This window comes from Camelus dromedarius, chromosome 13, assembly GCF_036321535.1.
Source record: "Camelus dromedarius isolate mCamDro1 chromosome 13, mCamDro1.pat, whole genome shotgun sequence".
NCBI lineage: Eukaryota > Metazoa > Chordata > Mammalia > Artiodactyla > Camelidae > Camelus > Camelus dromedarius.
In genome coordinates, this window is record NC_087448.1 from 43,515,707 (window position 1) to 43,539,939 (window position 24,233).

Below are 24,233 nucleotides of genomic sequence, written 5' to 3' on the forward strand. Positions count from 1 at the left end.
GTTCCAGTCATTGTTAGAGGATGAAGGCAGCAGCCACCTCTTGCTGACTATCTGTTATGTATCAGGTACCCAACATTAGCACTTTACATACATTATCAGTAGTCCCCAAGTCATCTTAACATACAGATGTTATGAGGTTTATTTAATAGAGAGAGGTATCACTTGTATAGTGAGTTGAAAAAAAATTTCAGCTTCCAAAATAAGTCAAATATGAAGGTATTTTATTTGCTGGCAATGAGGTTTATTTGAGATATTTGAGAATTAAGCTTTTTAGATCTCCTGTGTTTAGGGATCAACTTTTCTTAAATTATTCCAGTTAGGGACACCAAATATCTATGATGGTCAGGAAGTACAATTAAACTAAGTCATCATGAGAATAACTAAGTATCCTGGACTACAAATGGCAGTCTGAATAACTATGTATACAGAATGGAGGCTTCAATTAGGTTTGACAGGTGTGGGAGAATTAGATTTCAGCTCTTCTAAAAGAAAAAAAAAAAGGTAAAGATTTCCTAATCATTTAACTGATGATATACATTAGACTACAGAATAAAACAAATAATTTTACTACTAATGAATATACTTCATTTCCATTATTACGCTGATATAATATAGGGAAAGGAAAATCTATAAAGGAAACTATTTTTTAAATAAGAATTCCTCTTAAAAATAAATAAACTCAATGAGGCAGAAGGCAAAATTGTGCTTTTAAAAGAACAGTTTCCATAAAGATCTATTTCATTCCAAAATAAAGTAACTGTAAGTCAAGGAAGGTCCCTTAAAGGTCTGATCATTCTTGGATTTCCTTAAACCTAATATCTTTTATCTTAGGTAGTTAAGTAATGAAGTCAGAGCTAAAGTAAATATTTTGAAATTGAACTAATCTATTAAATAAATAACAGAAAATGCTCAGTCATTAAACTGTGGAAAAGGTAATTTTAAATAAATTAAGCAATAGCCCCAAAATCAAATAGAAAGCTCCTCAATCCTCCAGTAACAATCTAGATGCTCTCTGCCACCCTTCCTGAGGAGGCACGATGATTCCAAACCACGGAATACTAATCGGCACCACAGGCTAGGGCTGTAGTCACTCTAACAGTAACTATCCTGAGATACATTTCTGTATAGGAAGCAGAATAAAACGCATCACTATTTTTTTTCTTTTTTAAAAATGACCTGAAGGGGAAAGATGAAACAAAAACATAAATTAAAAATTGGTAATATTTAGTATTAAATAGGAAAAAAAAGGGAAAGGAAAATAAGCAAAAGAAAAAGAAACATTCATCACAAAATAGATAAAACTGTGAAAACATCTAAAAGATCAAACTGATAAAAGTTCACATGATAAAATGAATCAAAGAATGCTACATGAGTTTAGTTTGACTTGTAATAAAATGTTTCTATTACACCAGATCAGGAGTTTCAGAATGCATGTTTATAAGATAATTGATTACAATGTTTCACATTCCCATGATTTGAAATGCAAGTATCCTTAAGAATGAATTTATTAACTGTCACAAATTATTTAGGTTTGTACATAAGAATGTGCTGAATTAATTAGGTACCTTAAAATATTAATACTTCTTTGCAAAGTATTCATTCTCCAGTTGTAGTTGTACCCGATTTTTATAGTAGAAAAACAAGTACATTTTGTTTCCCAAGATGATTCCTCATTATATTCTGAGACACCTACCTGAAGAAATGGCTTAATTAAGATTTTACTATGTGCGCCTGACTCTAAGATCTTTTTTTTAAAAAACACTTTCATTGTGGTATAATGCTTGTACAGTAAACTACATATATTTCAGATGTACAATTTGATGTATTTTGATAAATGCATAAAGATCTTTTGGCTATATTACTTCATACAATTCTCCCAACCACCCTGAAGGGCAATATTACAAGTGAAGAAACAAAGCAAGGCTAACAGCTAGAAAATGTTGAAGCCAGAGCTTATTTCAAAACTAACTGAAGCAAAAGCCCATGATTTTCTCACTACACCACACTACCTGCCCAGAGAAACAAAACAGGATGTAACAAACAACATGTGAGCTACAATTTTATCACTGTATCTGTTCATTTCTGGTGAGATGCAGAAATCACAAAAGCTCTTTCACAATCTCTGATTGACTAAAAATAAAAATTGAGGTACTAGGACTGCCAGAATCCTGACCTAAAATTAATAATCTCTTTCCATTAATGCAAAACCAAGGAATGTCCATTTATGGGCTAGATACTATTTTTAAAAAGTCACAGTACCACAGTACAATAGGTTACCTACTAATGTATACATTAATTCAAGTAAAATAGCTGAAATTACTGGTGAGTAATTCTTCAACAAAGAAAGCAAAACAAAAACAGATCATTAAAGATATTTGTTACAAAAAGATGGTATTAACTGATTAGTATATGAATTCGCATTAAAACAGAAGCATAACACTTTCTAATACTTTGATGTCTATATATGAACCAGATTATACATATTTTTTCACATCAAAATTTTCAACTAATCTTCTCAATTATCCAAATCGGGGCTTTTCTGTAAAACATCTTTAGACATTATGTATATTCTGTAATGATCACAAAACTCTTTGACTATAAAAATTCGTCTGTCAGCTCAAAACTTACATACTTTGTTTCCTCTAAAAAATTACTTCCTCTATAAATTTATTCTGTATGAATTCTGACTTAGATTACAAAGCTTAAGACAAGGAACTATATCTCATTCCTAACAGATACATATAAACACAAGTAGTTGTTAAATGATTATGTTAAATGGTTATGTTCTCCATATAGTAAAATTTATTTTTTACTATAATAAAATGTAGCCTTTTAAAAATACGTGCACAGGGAAATATTCACAAGATCTTGTGGTAGCTCACAGAGAAAAAGAATGCGACAATGAATATATGTATGTTCATGTATAACTGAAAACTTGTGCTCTACACTGGAAATAGACACAACATTGTAAACTGACTATAACTCAATAAAAAAAAAAGTTTAAAAAAAATGTTACAGACAGAAAACTGCCCATCACTCCAAGCCTAAAGCTTTTTCATACTATATCAAATATGTTCTTTCTTACCATTCTCTTCAAAATAATCATTTCAATGCCCATAGAACATTTACCTACTGGATATCCTTCAGCTCTTCTTCTAGCCCCACTACCTCACAGACACTATTTTTGTCAAGGTCTCCAATCAGTGATGTATTGGAGCCAGTCTGAACAGGGCACAAAAACTGATCATTAAATTTTCAGAAAATCTGCAATCTGGTTGTGAAACTGTTGAAAGTAGCCACAGTGGGAATATTTATAACACAGAAATCAAGGAAAGCTGAAAATCAGAGCATCCCTCCCCTGCCTCCCACCTCTTCCCCCAGAACCAGTTGTCAAACATTCCAGCAGGTAACTGATGCTATGTAAATCTCATGGATACTTCCCATCCTTATCTCTCAGGTTCCTTCATACTCCTCTTACTTTTTGGCAGCTGCTTTCTCAGCTTCCTCTGCTGGCTCTTCCACCTCTACTTGATCTCTAAATTCAACTGCCTGTTTAGTGTCTCTTCTTGATTTTTTTTAAAAAAAACTAACATATCTTTAAAAAGTACATTTCAAATATATGGCAAGTTAATTTTAACAACATTTCTATATACTATATTCCAAAATTTCCACTAAAGTTATCCTTAAACCCATATATAAATTTCTATATACAATCAATAATCAAATTCAAATAACATTAAATTTACATTCATAATCAGGACATTTCATGTGCATGACTGTGGCATATTTTCACTTTCTACCTCACATTTTATCTAACACCTTAAACTACCTCCCTTGACAAAAGGAAACTGTCAGGCACTATGCTGTCAGAATGCTTGCAAATCTAGGGACGACAATGTCATAACAATATAGACCAGAGCATTTCAAAGTAACTCTAGCCAAGGACCAGAATTCTTGTTGTATTTGTTGGTTCTGGTTTTAATTTCCAATTAACTATTAACTTATTTTTACAAAATGTTGAGGCACTGACAAATTGCTAAAAGAGTTTCTGAAATACTCTCAATTTTAGTACTTATCTGTACTTGTTCGAAATCAGACATTAAGTAGCACTGGTATAGACTATTCACTGTTAAGGTTACAAGTCCACAAAACAGAACTGGAAAACAACTAATTCAAGTTAACCTTAAATCACTATCTAGACATACGGGGCAAATTTCCACTATAAAAAAAAAAAAAAAAAAAGGAATGGGAAAAAGGAATCAGTCCTATAAGGAAAAGTCAAGGCCTGGAAAAGTCATAGGGGTGGTTAGAAATAGACTGAAAGTGATAGGTAGTAAATAGATAGCTACATATTTTCTCTATTTTGCTAACATCTTATGGCTATTTCCATAGCAACCATTCATCCCTGACTTCCAAGGAAGCATTCAAACATTAATTTGAATCAATCAGTTGCATGAGGAAATGAAGAGGAATGTTGTCTGATGCAATTAAATGTAAACAGACACAAGAGTCAATATATGGGCAATTCTTTCTTGAGGAAATCCCTCACAAGAACATCTAGTCTAACACACATTCTCTCTCTTCTAGACCTTGTTTCCTGCCTTTCCAATTAAACTATTACCATTCTATCACATTTCCTTCCTGTCGTCCCTATTCTTCAGTCTTCAAAGTCCGAGCTATAAATCCATATGGCTCAAAACTTGATTAAACAAAAATTTTAAAAAAAGATACCTAACAACCATCAAAAGTTGCAACTTCATGTGCATTACCCATCAACCATTAATACTATATCTGCTAATATCTAAATCTATTATTTATATCTAAATATTACATGGAATTTGAAATTACACAGTATTGTTAACGAAGACAAATGCTACCTCTCACAAAATCCATAGAAAATAGAGAAATGGAACACCACAAAAACAGGACATGTAATATAGTCTGAATTTTATTCTGCCAACAAGAGTCAATGGAGCATTTCAAGCAAGGGGGTAGTGGGATCAAATTTGTGTTTTGAAAGATCACTCACTGCATTATGAAGGATGAGATGACAAAGTTCTGCAAAGAGTCAGTGGAGGGTTGATGAGGACCTAAAGTAGGGTAGTGGGGATGGAGATGAAGAGACAATGAGTAGAGGATGCTACTGCCACTATTGCTAACCACAATGATGATCATGTCGACAAGGGTAGTGGTGGTGATGGCAGAGATACCATTATATGGAGGCCTATGTGCCACACATTGTGCTTAGCACTTTATATGCATAATCCAGTTTGGTCTTCTCAGCAACTCTCAACTTAGGTGCTGCTACTATTCCCCCATTTCCCAAAAAAGAAATTAAGGTTTAAGAGATTACATAACTTGCCCAAAGACACACAACCAGTAAATGCAAGAGCTGTGAGTTCAGTTAGTGCAGAATCAGTTGTGTTTATCTGTCCCAGAATCCTGTCCAATCCTTTCCCCTTCTTTTGGTAACAGAATTCTACTTTGATGGGAAGTTCTCCTTCCCTTTGACAGATATTCCTGATAGAATCAATTAGGATGTCCGAGGCTCTCCTGACTAAGAAGGGGGCAGATACAGACATTAGAAGATGGAAGGTCTTTTTCTGTCTGATCTTCCAGGTATAAGGACCACTTGTTTCTGAGAAATATTTTTGGATTACTTTTTCATATTATAAATGAAGATTTGACACCGACAACTATAGTACTCTTTTACCCAAGTCTCTTTGGATTCATTCCAGCCACTTCACACACACCAATGCCAACATCCCCAGTGGGACTCAGCAGAGCTTGAGGAATCAATAATTATATGATAAAAGGTATCCATCTCTTCCCAGAAAAATGTGCTTGCAAAATTGAGATGAGTCTTTACTTGCCTACTTTTACATGTCATTATGCCCCCTTGTATGTTGGCCTTACGCTATACTTGGTGATACCTGGGCCAGTCTTTGCTACTATGTGAAGACAGTCAGTCAACACACAAAAAAGCACAATTCAGAAACAAAGAAAGCTTTCTAGTTATGCTAGCCAAAAAATTACTTTTTTCCTTATTTGGATTTCTGTGGCTTATAGCTTAAAGCAAACTAATTTAGAAATTGGTGCCAGGTAAAAAGAGTGATACTAGTGACAGAACCTAAAATGTAAAACTTGTTTAGTAAAGGAAGGGTGCAGGTAGTGAAAGTGCCCTCCTCCCCTAATAGGAAGTTGGCACTCTTCATTGAACAGTTAAACTATAGCCTATTGTCTTAGAACTGACCACTCAACTAATGAGGCCAATGCTTTAGAGAACTTAGTGTGAAAATGTCAGGGTGATGAAAGGGGTTGGATACAACTTGCTGCCTTCAGTAAGTTCTACAAAGAAGAAACAAGCTGGCAAGCCTGAAAGTGGAAAGGACACAGATGCAACTAGCAATGAGGTGCTCTTCTGAAATCAAAAGGTCTGAGAATCAGATACTCATGCTTCCTGAGAGATTACAGAATTCTATGAGTCAAGGAATAAAAGAGGAAAAGTAGGAAATGAGACTGGGTCCTGCAAAGAGGAAGTTGGATCACCTATGACCATGTCCAACATTTACGAATGATGGATGAGTTCTTTGTGCCTACATTCGTTTAATTTTAAACCTTATCCTTTTCATAAAAGATATCTCTATTTGAATTCTGTTCATATCTTTTCTTTCAAGTGTTACCCTTTATATAACTGGATTACATTCTCTACTTTTTAAAACTTTGACACAAAATATGGAGAAATATAAAAAAAGCTTGTAACACATACTTAATTTACAAAATAAGCTAGAAAAACAAAGAAATAGAGAAGTATGAAATTTAAGAGAGTTACTCTGTCCACTTGTCTCACAATGCCCTTTGTTCCTCATTCAGAACAAATTAAGGCTGTCCTGGTCTTATTTAGATGTAGAAAGTTAAAACCGTAACTTTCTACATAACTTTACTGTGTTAAAGCATCCCCTCCCTCTATCTCTGGCCAAATCAGGTACCTTCCATGATAGAATCAGACCTGCTCCTTCTCTCCCAAGTTAAACTTAAAATACGTATTTCCAGTGGGCATTGTTTTAAACTGTAGTTATGTATTACTGAAATAATATTTTGATGAAGTAATATTTTGGTAAACTTAAGGTATGGAAAAACTGACTTTTGAAAGTTAGCCTGAAAATCTGGCCGTTAACTATATCTACTCTATAAAACCAAATTCAAAAAGAAAAAAAACCCTATATATAAAACTATAAATAAGATCCTTTTGGAACAGAACCCTATCACAAACTGAGCAACTGAATATTCCCAATTTGACCTCAAATCACTACATATCATATAGAACATGTTAATGATTACTCTCATAAAATGACGTAATCTAACATCATTTTTTTCAGAATGTTGATAATAATGTCAACTAGAATTATATTTGATTCTAATTAAAAGGTACAACAAATACAGTTAATGATAAGAGAAATTCTCTAGGAAAAGTGCATGTGATGATCAATTACAGGCATACTTCATTTTATTGCACTTCACTTCACTGCACTTTGCCAATACTGCATCTTTTTACAAATTGAAGGTTCATGGCAACTCTGAATTGTTAGAAGATGGTTAGCATTTCTGAGCAATAAACTAATTTTTAGTTAAGGTATATTATGTATTTTTTTAGATATAATGCTATTGCACACTTAATAGACTACAGTATAGTGTAAACATAACTTTTATATGCACTGGGAAATCAAAAACATTTGTGTGACTCGCTTCATTGAGATATTTGCTTTATCGTGATGGTCTGGAACCGAACTCGCATTATCTCCATGGTATGCCTGGACCTCTTATGGAAGTTTTTAAAAATCAGAATAAAGAAATGACAGTGCCTTTTGTTCTTTTAGAGAAAATTATATAATGCCACGTGAAAGTAAATGCTTTACTTACCTGTATTAAATTTGTCAGAAACACATTCTTAGAGGATTTTTCTTTTTTTCAACACGCCTAACACTTTGCATAGAATCCGATATGATATAATAAGTCCATCCAGGCCTAGGCTTATTCAGCTAAAACATGACTTCTAGGGGTACCCAAATGAAACAAAACCCTCAAGACAGCTTAAATGATACAAAACATAGAAGCAAGAGAGGTTTGATCATTCAACGGATTTAGAAGCAAACATTTTAAAACCCCAAATACACACTTCACTAAATCATGATTACATCTTTATAATCAATTTAGGACTGTCGCCAACCCAAACAATGACACTGATGATATAAACATAAATAAATAAAATTATAAGACAATAATTATTTTAGGGCAAAAGCTACAAATTGTAATCCAACTATTTCCCTGAATTTTTTGAATGAGGTATTTTATTAAATTTTGTACTCCTGACACTTATCACAGACCATGTACAAATAAATACTACATAAAATACTGCATTTATAGTTATTTTATGTATACTATAGTACACATACAGTATAGTATGGGATAGAGTAACTTCTCACAACACATAAAATTATAGCCTCACTTCCATCTCAATCCCATTTTCCACCTTGCCAATAGAAATTTTTTTTTTTCTGAAAGCACCAAACTTTATTATTTTCATGTAAAGAACCCTTTAATGTCTTTGCAATGTCATCTGAATAAAATAAAAACTCCTTAGAACAAAATCCTCTGGACCTGGCTCCAGCCTACCACTTCCACATCTGACCTTCATCTCCATCTCTCCCATGATCTCCCAGGCACAGGAACTGGTGCTCTGATGCCTCCAAGCCTGGACACGCAGAGTTCCCTCCATCTGGACTGCCCTTCTCCCAACACTCTTCCTTGTCTAAATGCCACCTACTCTAAGAAGCCTCTGCCCACCTCCCATCTTGATCAGCTGGCCTCCCCACACTTCTAGGTTAGAATAAAAATTCGCTTCTCTAAGAATAGTGGTCATCAGATATGACAGAAAACTCTAATATAAGTTGGTGGGGGTAATTTCTGGTGTCAGGATGATTAAAGGAACATGTTAATTTAGATAAAATTTAAGAGACTACACAAATATTAGAAATATCTAATTTTTTGAATTTGGGGATTTATGAAGGTCACAGGTTATATTCCTTGTGAAAATCAAGGGCATGGAATACTATTATAATGTCTATATCTTTCTCACATTCTAGCTGACTCTGTATCATATTAATAATAATAATGTAAATACAAAATAGTCTACTATAACAATATCCAATATTAACAGATGTGTTCATAAATTTCTGTCCCCTCAGAAGTAAATCTAACACTGATATTTGGTTTTGAGTGTATTATTCATGTCAAGTACCTTAATTAACTTCGATACCTTTTTCCAAGTTGAATGCTAATATTATGAAATTTTGTTGGTATAGGATGTGTTCTGTGAGAACTGAAAGATGACAGACACACAGGTCACATTAGAATTACCATTCTTGGTCTCAACCTCATTATGATTTAGGAGACACACTAGGAGTCAAAAGCAAATGTAGGAGGCAGAAGGATAAAAGGAAATCAAAGGAGCTCTGATTGGGATAGTATAAAGGGAAGTTGGGACAAAAGTATCTGGAAGTCAGAGAGATTTTAAGAAGCAGTAGAGATTCTCCCGCTAACCTTGCAGAAGCAAACAAGTTGTGAACCACCTAGAGAGGGGTCATGTGGTAGGACCTAAGGGCCTCCAGGAGCTGAAAGAACTCCCCAGGAAACATCAAACAAGAAAGCAAAGATGTCAGTCTTAAGTCCAAAAGGAAGTGAATTTTGCTCACAACCAGTGAGCTTGTAAGAGGACCAAGCCTTAAGCAAGATCACAGCCGGTTGTGAGCTTGTAAGAGGACCAAGCCTTAGGCAAGATCACAGCCCCAGCTGAAATATTCATTTCAGTATGTGAGACCTTGATCGGAGATCGCAACTAAGCTGTGCTTGGACTCCTGAATGACAGAAACCATGAGATCAAATGTTTGCGTTGTCTTAAGCCACTGACGTTGTGGTAGTTTGTTAAACAGCAATAGAAAATTAATTCATCATGCTTTAAAAGCAAAAAAACACTGCTCTACTTAGTAAATCTCATCTACATTCTACATCAAACATTTGTTTTTCAAAAAATGCATTATCTTTTCTTTGTAATCTAACAAAAGACCCCATTTTCATGAAACCTGTGCACTTCAAATTTATTATAAAGGCATTTTATCTTTGAGCTTATATTTAATTCAAAATATATCTGAAAGAGAAAACTAAATCTACAAGGATATTTCCCTCACTTTTTGGAATAATATTTAAAAGTTTCACAGTCTTAGAAAACATTTATCATATTCCATGCTTAAATAAAAAAATAAACATTTAACATGTTTATTTCTTTTTCAGTATTATGTTAATCACTGAAATACACCATACTAAAATATATCACAATGTGGGAGCTTATTCGCTCACTGTGCTCTTTTAACCCTACCACATATTTTCATACAACACGTAATATGTAGAGGAAAAAAAAGACCAATTTCACAATCAACATAAGTTATTTAAGATTATACAATAATAATTTATCTGACATAATACTCTGTTTTCATAGCTAAATCTGTCATCTAGTAAAACTGAGGGAAAGAGTTTGGTGATATTGCCCATCAAACAGGTAGAGTGCAAAATAAGCTGCCATTTAGTATTTTCAGCATGCAACAGTTAAAATTTTCCTTCTGTGCTTTTGTCAAATAGGAAATTTGTGATTAAATACATTTATAAAACCCAGAATAGATGTTCTTATTGTCAGTTTATTTTATCTCTTTTTATACAAATCCAAATAAAGTTTGGTGTTTTAAAAAGAAATCTACTTTAAGTTAGCCTACCTTCCACACTCAAAGTCCCCATTTTAGACTCCAGGAAATCAAACAATGTGCTTGGTGCTGACGGCCTTGCATTTCCCAGTTCCTCTTCATCTTCTGATCTTATTCGCCCTCTGCCTTTTCCTTTACCTTAACAAGGAAAGCAAGAAATAGACCTTATACATGCAAAACCAAAAAGAGAATATACACTAAAATATAATCAGTAGACATCTTAAGTAGAACTTTATATATATTTCTTTTCATATTTTTCTGTATATTCTACATCTTTTATAATAAAAATGTTTTTAAATGATTATAGTAACTAGTATTTTTCATCCTCTATATGATCTACCTAGAAATTTGAATTTGTTCGTGGAAATTATCTTTTAAGGAAAATAAATCACTTTAATAAAACTTTTCCTTAATCACTTACTTTTTAATAGGATTAGGAATTTTTTAAAAAATCACGTAATACATTTGACAATACAATAATTTAAAAATAATACTAAATAAAAGTCACATTTCTGTTAATTTTTAAAAGTTTGTAGACTATTTAGTCACTTATACGAGTGGCATAGTTCTGGAGATGATTAACAGAGGGAGTTACTTTATATTATATCTTCTGTATTACTCATGACCCTGTGAAATGAGGTATTAGACTACTTGTGTAAAGATAAAGACAATGAGACTACAAGCAATCTACACAGGTCTCTGTGGTTGGAAAACTGGCCTCCCACCACCTACTACGATGGGAAGTGAAGTTACAGCTATCACAGCAACAAAACCCAGCCCCTGCGGACAACATGCAGTTCCCCGAAAAGCAAGTCACACTGCCTGGCACACTACTTCATGAATTGTACCTCTCAGAGGTGGACCTGTAACAGGCTTCTGTTTATTGCTGTTAAGAAGGACATTCAGTGCTGCTTCCAAGTTGTTGTCATTATCCATCAGAGCTTGCCTTGAAGCTTCTTTACTAAAACCCATTTCTGTTATGTGCTTCAGAGCCTTCTCGTCAACCTGTAAGAAATAAAGAGAAGAGCTATGCTGATAGCCAATAAATAAGCAAGGTCTAAGATTTTAACTAAAATCAGGTAAAAGATTAACTAAAATTTTAAACCAAAAACTACATCTGATGTTTACAGAAAAAATGTGGTATTGATACATCATTCACTTGCTGTTTTTCACACCAACAGTCAAGGACCTATCTGTGATATGCAAGGTTGTGCCTTGAGTACTCTCTTGACTTCACAAGTACTATTACAAATGCAAAACAAACAAAAAATTAATTTTATGATATTTCAGAATAAGGTTTTGCAAAATAATACAAGCAATGAAAACTACCTAATAAAAATTTTCATGGTCGATAACTTCTCCATCCTAAGGAAATGCAATTTATATAGCACCTCCCCAAAAATGCAAAGTATAAAAAGAAGCTAACAAAATGGTACCATCTCAGTAGCTTTGTTTTTCTCTACTCTCTATTGTTTCAGTATTCTGCTCTATATTTATCAGCAATACTACCTATGATCCTTTGATAGCCTGTACCCCAATAGAAAAACCTACTTTCAAACGTCAGAACTCCAAATCTTGAAAAATCTACACTGAGTAGAATTAAAGAACTGTTTAAGTAACATAAACTTAATCCTGTGAAGAAATCTATTGAATTATAACCACCTGAGGAATACATAACTAACTTGTACACTAGGAGTTAGGATGAAAAGGCTTTAAGATAGCACACACATGGCATGCACGTTGTAGACAGCCACTCTGATACCTACAAAGACACTGGTAAATGCACAGCACTTTTTGAAAAACCCTAATTGTATCCTTCCAAACATAAAATCCTTTCTAAATACAGTAGCAACTGTCAATAGATCAGAGTTGACACAAAAGAGGATATTTACATCCCTGCTGTAGATACGCTGAAGTAAATGTAAAAAGGATTGGACATTAAAACCGTAATTCACCCTTCTTATCTGAATGTAAAAAAATAATCAAACTTCCAAAGCCTTTCCCTCTCACAATTATTTCCCAAGTAAACATCTAATTAAGAATGTTTTCCTACATATAGAACTTTACCAAAAACACTTTTAATAATCAATTACTATCCAATGTTGGTATAGCTTATTCTACCTTTCTTGTTAACTTGACTTGTTAACCAAACTCTCATTGAAGGTGTTGGCAGGGCCATGCTCTTTCTGAGAGTTCTAGGGGAAAACCTTCCTCGCCTCTTTTAGCTTCTGTTGTTTGCTGGTAATTCCTTGGCTTATAGATGCATCACTCCAGCTGTGCGGCTACCTTCTCACTGGGTATCTTCAGGTCAACTTCCCTCTGTTTATGTCTGTCTCTGTGTCTAAATTTCCCCTCTTTATAAGGAGACTGAATTGGGTCATACTGGATTAGGGCCCACCCTAATGACCTCTTTTTAACTTGATACCTCTGTGAAGATCCTATTTCCAAATAGAGTCACATTTTAAGATACTAGTGGTGAATGACTTCAACATATCTTGGGGGAGGGAGGAGTGGTGGATGGGGCAAAATTCAACCTATAATACCATCTATTATCAAAAATAATTTTAAGGACCTATCACTAACATCCCAATCAAGTATTCCTTCAATTGTTGAAAATAAAGAACTGAAAACCATGCAACATGCAAAAGAACTGGAGACCTGGTCATTAGAATAATTCATGTACATTCAAACTTACACTAGTATTTCAAATTGTCCTTTTAACAGTCTCCTTCATTCTTAAATGATAGTTTTTCTGAATATGGAATTATTGGTTAAGTTTTTTTCTTTCAGTATATCACCCCACTGCTTTCTTACCCCCATAGTTTCTAGTGAAAAATTGGCTGTTTGTTTATTGAGGATCCCTTGTATTTGATGACTTGCTTCTCTCTCACTGCTTTCAAGATTTCCTCTCTGTCTTCAGCCTTCAACAACTGGATTATAGTGTGTCTTGGAGTGTTTCTCTTTCAGTTTCTCCTACTGGAGTTAATTGAGCTTTCTTAAATGTGTATACTCATGATTTCATCAAATTTGGGAACTGGGGGCATTAGTTCTTCCTATACTTTTTCTTTCACTTTTTCTCCTCTGTTAGGACTCCCATCAAGTGTATGTTGGTGTATTTGACGGTATATTTCAGAGGTCCCTTAGGCTCTGTTTTTCTTCATTCTTTTCTCTTTCTGCATCTTAGACTGGGTAATTGCAGTTGCCCTATATTAAAGTTCATTGATTCTTCTGCCCAATCTAGTCTGATGTTTAACCTGACTAATGAAATTTTTTATCTTAGTTATTGCTCTTTTCACATCCAGAAATTCTGTTGTTTCTTTTTTTTATAATTTCTATCTCTATATAGATATTCCCTACTTGTTCATATATTGTTTTGATTTTTTTTAGCTTTTTGTCAATGGCTCTCTTCAGACGTCCGATCATTTCTAAGATGCAAGGTCTTTGTTTAGTAAGTCCTACGCCTGGGCTTTCTTCAGGGATAGTTTCTGCCAATTTCTTTTTTCTCCTATGAATGAGTCATACTTTATTATTCTTTGGTATGTTTTGTAACTTTCTATTGAGAACTGAAATTTTTGAATACTATAATGGCAATAATTTTGGAAATCAGATTCTCCTTCCTCCTCAGGAACTGCTGTTGTTACTTGATAAAGACTGCAGTTATAAATCTGTTTAGTAACTTTTTTCAAAGTTTCTTTGTAAGAATTATACTCCTTGTGATATGTGATCACTGGAGTCTTTGTTCCATTGTCTCCACGGTCAGCCAGTGAGTGATCAGCCTCTTTCTTCATCCGTCATTACTCTGTATGCTGCAAGAGTCTAACTTGGCTCAAAGGGTTCTAAAATAGTTGTTTCAGCAATGTTGTTTAGCTTCATAGTTGTTTTGGTGGATGGGAAAATTCTGGAGCTTTCTATTCTGCCATCTTTGTGACACCACTCTCTTCATATGTTTTTTAATCCTAACAACAATCCTAAACTGCAGGTCCTTTGGTGTTCTATGGCAAGACATATCCAGACAAGGGTTCTCAATTCATTCGTGTTTAACAGCTTCTTGAGTTAGAGACTGTGTCTTTTTCAGCTCACTGTATCCACTCAAACCTGAAAAGTGCCTTTTTTTTTTAAGAATAATATGGTCATGTATTTAAGGAAGAAATAGTCTGGCCCTGTTATAAACCCACACACAGAGAAATGACCCCCTTTCCTTTCCACCTTTGAACTTTTTGCATGAAGGCTTGAAGCACGGAGAATCTTGTAACCCGGAAAAGGAAGCTAAGAACTAGAAAGCCCAACAGAGCTCAAATATTGTTACACTGCTGAATTTACCAAACTTTTTAACCATCTACCTCTGAATTTCTTGTTATATGAGATAATGAACCCCCTTTACTTTAGCTACTCTTAACACTCTATAGACAAAATCATCCAAAGTCATTCAACCTCTAAAGGCAGAGGAAAATGAACTCCTGTCAGTTCCCTTATATCTGTGGACACTGTGGCATACCAGAAGTACCTCTGACTCTTCCAGTCACCTCAAAAATCCAGGAATACTTTGCAGTTGAGTCTATAATATACATTTATTGTTTCAATACATTTTCCACCAAGAAACAAAATCACTTTGGACAAAATTTGAGAAAAGAAATAAAATCACTTCAGACAAAATCTGAGAAAAGATATGGGGAAGGGTAAGAAAGGGCAGATAACTCTATGTGTTTGATGCATCATCTTCTAGAATATAATGTTCTTTGAGTGTTTTCATTTAATTTGATGAATTTTTATCAATCCATTCTGAAAGACATTATTCAGATATTAGAAAGTTAAGTAAAATGTAAATTTTACTTAAGTAAATTATTTTTCAAACAATTCAAATTTTTCATGAGTTAACTGGAATCCTTAATGAAAGCCTTCTTAGAGTTGTGACATCTATCCATAATACACTCAAAAAGCCAGTGGTGGTTGTGAGAAAGAAAAAAACTTCAAGGCTATGAAAGACATAAACTTTGTGGTTAGTTCTTTAGCCTTACCAGTTCTCTATAGACACCTTCATGCTTTCCCTCTGATTTGGTTGACTTTTCTTTCTGTAAAATTTCCCTATTTCGGTTACCAGCAGCACTCATGTTGAGATTACTTCTAGCACCACCACCACCTCCTCCAAATGTCTTGGTCTTCAGATAAGAGAAAGATAAAAGAAATATAAACACACAGTATTTTTAAAAGCCCTAAAGACTAAGCTATGACTAAAAACTGTAAATCTAGCAAAACTGAAATAGTTAAAAAAGTTTCTTAATTATGTTTTACAGGAAGAAAACAAAATGTTAACTAATGCTTTTTAAACGATATCTACTAGTCATGATCTCTTCTTTCCACAAGTCCAGGTGAAGCAATTTAAAAATTACATAATTATAATCTTTAAATATCCAAAGCAAATCATCAGAATAAACCTAAGTAGACAACAATGTAAAGGAAAAGAAAATAATACAAGCATTATGGTTATTAGCTGTCAAAATGATTGTAGGATAAAATACTTGACTGATACCATGAGACCCGGATTACAAATCCAGCTACATGGCAAGGCTATCCTTAGCAAAGCACCAAACCTATCTAGGAATCAGTTACATTACGTCCATGATCCAGTAATAGGATTCTATAATCTAAGAACGTAGACAAGTAATATAAATTTTAAGACTGGATTAAAACTCTCATTACACATTTATATAATATTGGGAAATTATTCTGAATCAGATGAAAATGTAAAGAAACAGAACAGAACCTGAAAAACAGAAAAATGATGTGAGATAAGTATCAACGGACAACATTAAATACCTCTGTTAGGTAGCTGATACACTACAATATTTAAATTTAATTCAAATCAAAATTAAAACCACATCTTCAAAGACCAAAGATTCATTAATAGATTCAATTTTTGGTTTCTGCAATCTCAGCAAAATAAATAAATAATTTGGAATGTCTTGAGAGTCATTACTTATATAACCATAAGGAAAAATGTTGGTCTATATTGATATGTTACAACTCTAATGTGATTAGACTGGGAGACAACGTAGCATAGGTAAGAACATAGCTTCGGGGCTAGACAAGGCTGGGGCTAAGTCTGCTCAGCCACTTTCCGTTTCCTGCCCTCAGGCAAGTCACTGAACTGCCACCTTTCATGAGCCTCAGGTTTCTCATCCTTAAAATAGGGATGAGAAAACCTACCTCACTGGGATGTTGTGAAGATTAAATGACATCATCAACATGAAGTGATGAATTCAATAACTGGCATGTGGTAAACACTCATTAACAGACGGCAATATTAGTGTTTTGCTTAATATATTAGAACATAGTCACCTGAAAAGTCTGGAGCCTAATCTGTTCCAAATTAAATATATTTCCAGAATTTAAATTCCATAACTCCAAAAGTGCTTTTTCTTTTGGTGCCAGTGAAACAGCCCCATCTCCTGGAGGCACTTCCTTATCAAAACAAAACAGAACTGTTCCACCCCAGTCTTCTTCAATTTGAGGTAAGCAACTCTAACCTGCCATTTTTTCAGGACAAAAGCCTTGAAGTCATTCATGACACCACTTCCTCTCTTAAGCTCTATATTTAATCTTTCAGAAATCCTGATGGTTGTACTTTCAAAACACCAGAATCTGAGCACTTTGTACCACCTACACAGTTGCCATCGCTACCAAAATTTTTCTCCCCCTCAGTTACTTCAGTAATTTCCTAACTTGTCTGATTCCAGTCTTCTCTTCTGAACACAACAGCCAGAATTAGGCTTAAAATGCAGGTCTGCTGATGTACCGAAGTGCTGAAACCCCTCCCAAGGCTTCTCATTTCTTTCTGAGTCTGTAAGAAGGCTAACATGACCCGACATAAGCTGACCTCCACTATCGCCCTTGACTTTGTATTCTAGAACTTATTCCTTTGCCTTCTCTGCTTCCACTGATCCCCCTTCAACATACTCCTGCTCAGAGCCCTTGCGGCAGCTTTTCCTTCTCCCTAGAACACTCCTCTCAGACGCCAAAACACTAATTCTCTTACTGCCTTGGTGTTTTGGCTCAAATCTCACCATCTTGAAGCCTAATCAAATTACTATATTTAAGACTGAAATCTGCAATTTACTTATTTAGTATATTATTTACTGTCCTTACTAGAATGTAAACTACACAAGAATTTTAAAGAATTCTACATTTCTGACCATCCTATTTTAAATTGCAACCCCCAACTCCCCTCACCAACTGGCACTTTCAACTCCCCATCCTACTCTACTTTTTATTTTTTCCCATGGCACTTACCAACTTCTAATCTACCATATAATCTACATATATATTATGCCAATAGTCTGTCACCCTTACTAAATTAATACAAAACAAAACTGTTTACTAAAATATAAGCTTGATATGGGCAAAAATCTTGTCTATTTATTTCTTCATTGTTTTAACCTAAGCATTTAAAATACTTCCTGGCTTATACGAGGTTCTCAAAAAATATTTGCTGAATGAAGAACTTAAAGGAAAAAAGGAATAAAAAAAATCACTTGGTCATTTGCAGTAGATTCTGCCAAATCCGGATAAGTACTTAAACAGATGAACTTAAACATCCTTTCAGAACAATTACACTGTTATATGATTTTGCTGTTCATTCAGATTAAATATAAATATGTGTGTATACTCATCTATATATACAGACACATAAACACAGATATAGACATGATTTCTACTGTAATACACATATATTGGTCCTAGACTTGTCACTGTGTAACCTCAAGCAGGTTCCTTTATAGTTTTGAGCCTCTATAAACTCTTTCATATGTAAATTGAGAAGTTTAAATTCTGCTTCAGAAAACTTTGATCCTATATTTATCAACTATTTATGGGAAAATACAATGTGATCAATTATGGCTTTAAAAAATGAAGCATATTACTGTATGTTAACTATATTCCAGTAAAGAGATAGCAGTAACCACATCAAACAAACTTCTGTAAAGAAAGTTTGTCTGAGAAAAATGTAAATCCAAAGAACAACTTTCCTACAATCATTAAGAAATTGATGCACTCCCAATATCGTCTTCTGAAAATCCACAACTTTAATAGCTTTTTGGTAAAGAAGAAATACATTTTATGTAAACTGTGTAAAATGCATTAATTTCAGAAATGTTAAAAATGACTTTTTAAATGTGCCTTAGAATAGAGAAAATACTGAGAAATAGCGATTGCCACATTTATTGAGGGCTTTTAGTAAAGGAATACTGTAGCTAAGGCAGTGAGACTGTAACTAGGGACTCTCGGTCCTCAGCATTATCCCAACTCTATTTTTCAGTTTAACATAGCTGTGATCTTATGCTTACCAGGTCTAATTTCTACCCTAGCTCACCTTTAACTTAGCTTAACTTGCTGCTGATGGTGCATATCAAGATTGAAAATCAGTTGTTCCTTACTCTCCAGGAATAGCTAACCAAAGATTTATAACTTAGATAATGTCCCAACCATGAGTAAGACTTGATGGCTACTTGAAATTGTGTGATTAAGATAATCATCTCTGAAAATAGAAGACTGCCCCCTTCCCATGAGTTCGCAGCCCTTTGCTCTTTTCCCTGTATAATCTCCAAGCAAAACCCGGGGAGTTGGGAGTTGGTTTTTTGGAACACGAGTCTACCCTCTCCCCAGGACTGCCGGCTTCCTCGATAAAGCTCTCCTTCCTTTAACACAACCCTTGTCTCTCAGTATTGGATTCTTGAGTGAAGAGGAGCCGAACCTGAGTTCGGCAGCAATTCCATGATCTGTGCCACGTAGTATTCTAAATATTTTAAAGATTATCTGTTTTAATTCTCACAGTAACCCTATGAAGTAGGTATCCCTGTTATCCTCTTCTCATAGATAAAGAAAATAGGGTACAAAATTTAAATAACCTATCCAGGGGTGTCAGCAGGACATGCTTCCAGGCTGCCTGATTCCAGAATTTGTGCTCTAATGTTCCCAACATTAGACTGATGATAGTCAGACACATTGAAGGAAGAACCACCAAAATTCAAGAAGTCGCCTATTTAAAATCTGAATTTAAATCTGTTAGCTAAGATTTATTACTGGTTTTGAATAAAGAAACCTATTTCAATATCACTGGTTAAGAAAAGTCTACCTAAGCAACTAATTCATGAATTAAAATTTCTTATCAAAATCTAAAAATCAACAAATAACTAGGGAAAACACCTATTTCAAATAAGCAAGAAATTAAAAATAATGAAAAGAAAACCTGTGGGCTATTAATAGTAAATGATAAGGGGGGGATGTAAAAATACATATATAATCCAAAAGTATTTTTTACTATACAATAGATTTAAAAATGAAAACTAACAAAGGTACTAGAGCATATTTTTACTGATGAAATATGGAAGGAGAATGTCAAAAGTTTGTTCAGTTACTTTATGTAAGAAGACAATAATGATTATGGTAATCTAAATAGAACATAATGGCAAGGAATAAGAGAAATCCATAATGATTTAGCTTCTTACTTCTTTGCTCTTTGCAACTTCTGCAATAGCAGCAGTCCTTTGCTTTTCAAATTCATCATTATCATTTGTAGGTTTGACAGGCATTGTAACTTGCAATGTCTTTCTTCGATCAAGTTCTCTGCTATCCACTTGGACATGAGACACACACTTCTGTTAATAATAAATAAAAATAAACTGTTTCAGTAGTTCCAAAGAGACTCAAGGTTTTCATAAGAAAGCAACATGTCTTCAAAAGAAATGCTTGTATCACAACAGCTGAGAGTCCATAAAAATACAATTCTTTCCCATGGATTTAAAAATAATGGTAGAGAACTAATCGAAATAATGTTTAAATAACTGTAACTGATAAATGAAAGCTACAATAAATGTAGCCTACAACACGACACATATTTAAAACATAAATCAAACCAAGAGATCTAAGTTTCATTTTAGGATAATGATTTAAAATAATTTTAAACTTCAAACAGCCTGGACTATTGCACAACTGTAAATTTAGATTTTTATTAAGAGCTTGATTTCCACATTATGCCACAATACCCATGAGGGTTAAGTAATACAGCTATTTTAACACACAGAAAGATGTCTCTGAACTTATAAACCAAAAGCTAAAAACATAACCCTTTCCCCTCAATCAGGCTGCAAAATTTTTTATTTTTAGTCCCTTAAAACAAACTAAGAAAGCCATCATTGCCTAAAAATAAGCCCTGAATTCTGTTCTCTTCTAATCCTAGCAGCAAAAATCTTATTAAATGAACCTTTTTCAACTCAGTAATTTTAAAGAGGAAGAAAAACATGCTCTCAAATAAATATTTTATACAAATACAGATTTTCAGCAATATAAATATAGAATAGCTGACACTAACACACAGCCAGTATTTTCTCCTCTAACCCATGTACAAGGCTAACATATGCTGAAAAGGGTTTTTCAGAATGGACTTCATAAACAAATAATATTCTTGAAGCTATGGCTTTTTATATACCTCCTAATACAAAAAAAAAGCTATAAAACTATCCAAATCCTTGAAAATACTTAAATCATAAGTCTCTACAAGCAATTTATGAAAGAAATATTATCACCAAAACATTTAAGGGGAAAGTAAATTCTTATAAACAAAGCATTTATTATTTTCAAATATAAATTATTAGAATGTTTACACTGTTTTCTATTCTGGATTTTTTAATTGATAGAAAGGAGAATATCATCAACATAAATCATGCCTCCCTTTATCTTCACTGTCCCAAGCACAATAAAATACGTTCCAAAGCACAATAAAAAAGTTGTATGTTTTAAATACTTCCTAAACAGCCATGATGCAAGACTGACTTATTCAATTTTGAGTAGACCCTACAGAAAAGGTTTTTTGGATCCTCCCCATTTATTATCTGATCAACTAGATATCTGTTTTTCATATCAAAATATTTTTATATAGGTCTCTGTTTCCTACCTATTGTGTCCCCAACTCATCTTCACCCTGAGCCAGAACTCAAAGGAAAATTTAGCACAAATGCAAGGCTTTTTACCAAGAGCTAGATTTTACTGGCATCATGTGGCAAAGAGCAAGCAGCCACAGGGATTATTCTCAGACTCTTCAGGCCTAAAGCAGAGACAAGCTGGGAGAGACTGTTCTCAACATAATGTGATGCTTAGCATAACCAGGAAACACAAGATATTGGCCAGTTGAGGAGCTACCTCAAGGTTACATTTTGCAGCAAAGGGGGTTGAAAGTTAGGAAACAGAAAACTCTTAGCTTATGTAAGAGAAGGATCATGGCTGCTGTAGTTGAAAACAGAAAATACCAACTGGAAATAAAGTTAAGCCCCACACTGAGATGGGTATCTAGATGGAGGCAGAACAGAATCCCAGCAGGGACGGTCAGGACAGAGGCTCTCCTGAAGCAGTGATGCTCTTCCCTGCCTTGAGTCCTCACAATTTTTGTCTCCTGTCACTCCTTCTGTTGACACTTTTATGTTCTTTCTCTTTTGTTTTTAATGGACAAACAGATACTATAGCATATTTTTTGTCTTCTTACTTTTGAACTTTTTTCTCTTTCAAAAAAAAAAAAAAAAACAAAAAAAACAGCCTACCCCTACCACCATCTTACCTTAATTAGTTTTAAGTTGCACTTCGCGTATGTCTCTTGTTTCAATCTTTGCGCTAATAGCTTTTAAGAAAAGAATCTACACCAAAACTTTAATTACAGTAAAGAAAAAACAAAACCCACCATTATCAAATTCCTGTACTTAATATATTTCCGTATAACTCCTATGACCTCTGAGTGAATAATTCAGTACAAAACTAAACACAGCTTGAATACAAATCAAAAACACTTTTTGCTGAATAAAATTCACCTGCCAAAACAAAAGTCATTACCTGTCCAAAAGGCACAAAAGGAGGTGGCCCACCTTCGGTTCCAATATTGCTTCTATTGTGTTTTGACAAGCTCTATGAGAAAAGTGAGTCATAAAACAAAAATTATACATTACAAACATATTTAACAACATTTACAATGTACCAGGAATCCACTCATTTTAGTAGATTCTTACAAGAAATTTTTAAAAAACCATCTATTATTATTTCAAACTATATAAAATATTTTATTCCTAACTTCCATAGTTAGGCAAAGGCTCTCCCCTAACTTTCCCTTACCAAAACCCACATTCACATACAGTTTTCAGAGTACTGGCCAAGCTGCTCCCATAAGAAGAAAACACAGTAAAAATCCTTCTCAACAAAGATAACAAACTTTGATCGCAAGAATTTTACTTCAAATAATTTACACTATAATCCCCACAGAAAAATGTTATCTGGATATTATCTTCAATATGAAATTCTTAGACAAAAAAATCTATTAGCAAACAACATATCTGTGATATTGCTCTTTAATAAGAAATACATATTTGGTATTTGCCCCCAGTTCCTGGAACAGAGATCCTAAAACACCTGAAATTTCCTGAGTCAGAGGGGTGAGGAGAACATTCGGTTCTTCACACTCAGCTCTTCTGACCATCCTCAGTTTACATTAATGAGGTGACTACTAGTGGGCCTAGAGAGCTCCAAGTTGGGGGCCAGCTGTCAGAAGAACCAACAATGCAATTAGAAGGCTAGAGACTGAGTTAGTCACCAATGGTCAATGATTTAATCAGAATGCAGATGTAACGGGCCTCCATAAAAACCCCACAAACACTGGGGTTCAGGGAGCTTCTGGGCTGGTGAGCACATCCATGTGCCAGGAGGGTGGTGCACATCAAACTCCACAGGGACAGAAGCTCCTGTGTTCAGGACCCTTCCAGATCCTGCTCTATTTACCTCTTCATCTGGCCAATCATTTGAATCTTTTATAATATCCTTTATAATAAACCAGTAGTAGCAAGTACAGTGTTTCCCTAAGTTCTCTGAGCCATATAACAAATTATCAAACCTAAGCAGGAGATCACGAGAACCCCTAATCTGTAGCTAAGTTGGACAGAAGTGTGGGTAACTCTGGAAACAATTACTTGCAACTGGCACCTGCAGTGAGGGGTAGTCTTGTGGGACTGAATTCTTATCCTGTGGGGTCTGTACTAACTGCAGGTAGTTAGTGTCAGAACCGAATTAAATTTTAGGATACCCAGTTGGTGTCCACAGAGTATTGGAGAACTGCCTGATGTGGAAGACCCCACACTTGGTGTCAGAAATGTTGTGACTAGAAACAGTTCACAGGAATCAGACTGTTATAGCTTGTAATATGGAGGTTACTTTCAATTACAGTAAAATTTCCTTAATAAAAGTCTTGTTTTGCAAATTAACATACTTTGAAGAAGTACTCAACCAACTGATTGCTCATTAATAAAAATAAGCTTCCAAACACTACTTTGTTTTCCTTTTTCTCTATTATATTTAGGATTAGAGAGATAATAAAATACCATGGAAATTAAAAAATAG

The 24,233-nt window shown here is 34.3% G+C and overlaps 1 protein-coding gene across 2 annotated transcripts in view; it reads right to left on the reverse strand.

Moving 5' to 3' along the window:
- TDRD3 (tudor domain containing 3) overlaps positions 1 to 24,233 on the reverse strand; it is a 150,679-nt gene that overhangs the window by 48,380 nt on the left and 78,066 nt on the right. For both annotated transcript variants that reach the window (XM_064493109.1, XM_064493108.1), the window contains exons 6-10: positions 22,683 to 22,754; positions 20,312 to 20,461; positions 15,827 to 15,967; positions 11,660 to 11,816; positions 10,824 to 10,949 (exon numbers count right to left, since the gene is read on the reverse strand). In XM_064493109.1, coding sequence (XP_064349179.1) covers positions 10,824 to 10,949; positions 11,660 to 11,816; positions 15,827 to 15,967; positions 20,312 to 20,461; positions 22,683 to 22,754 — 646 coding nt within the window. The remainder of the gene's footprint in view (positions 1 to 10,823; positions 10,950 to 11,659; positions 11,817 to 15,826; positions 15,968 to 20,311; positions 20,462 to 22,682; positions 22,755 to 24,233) is intronic.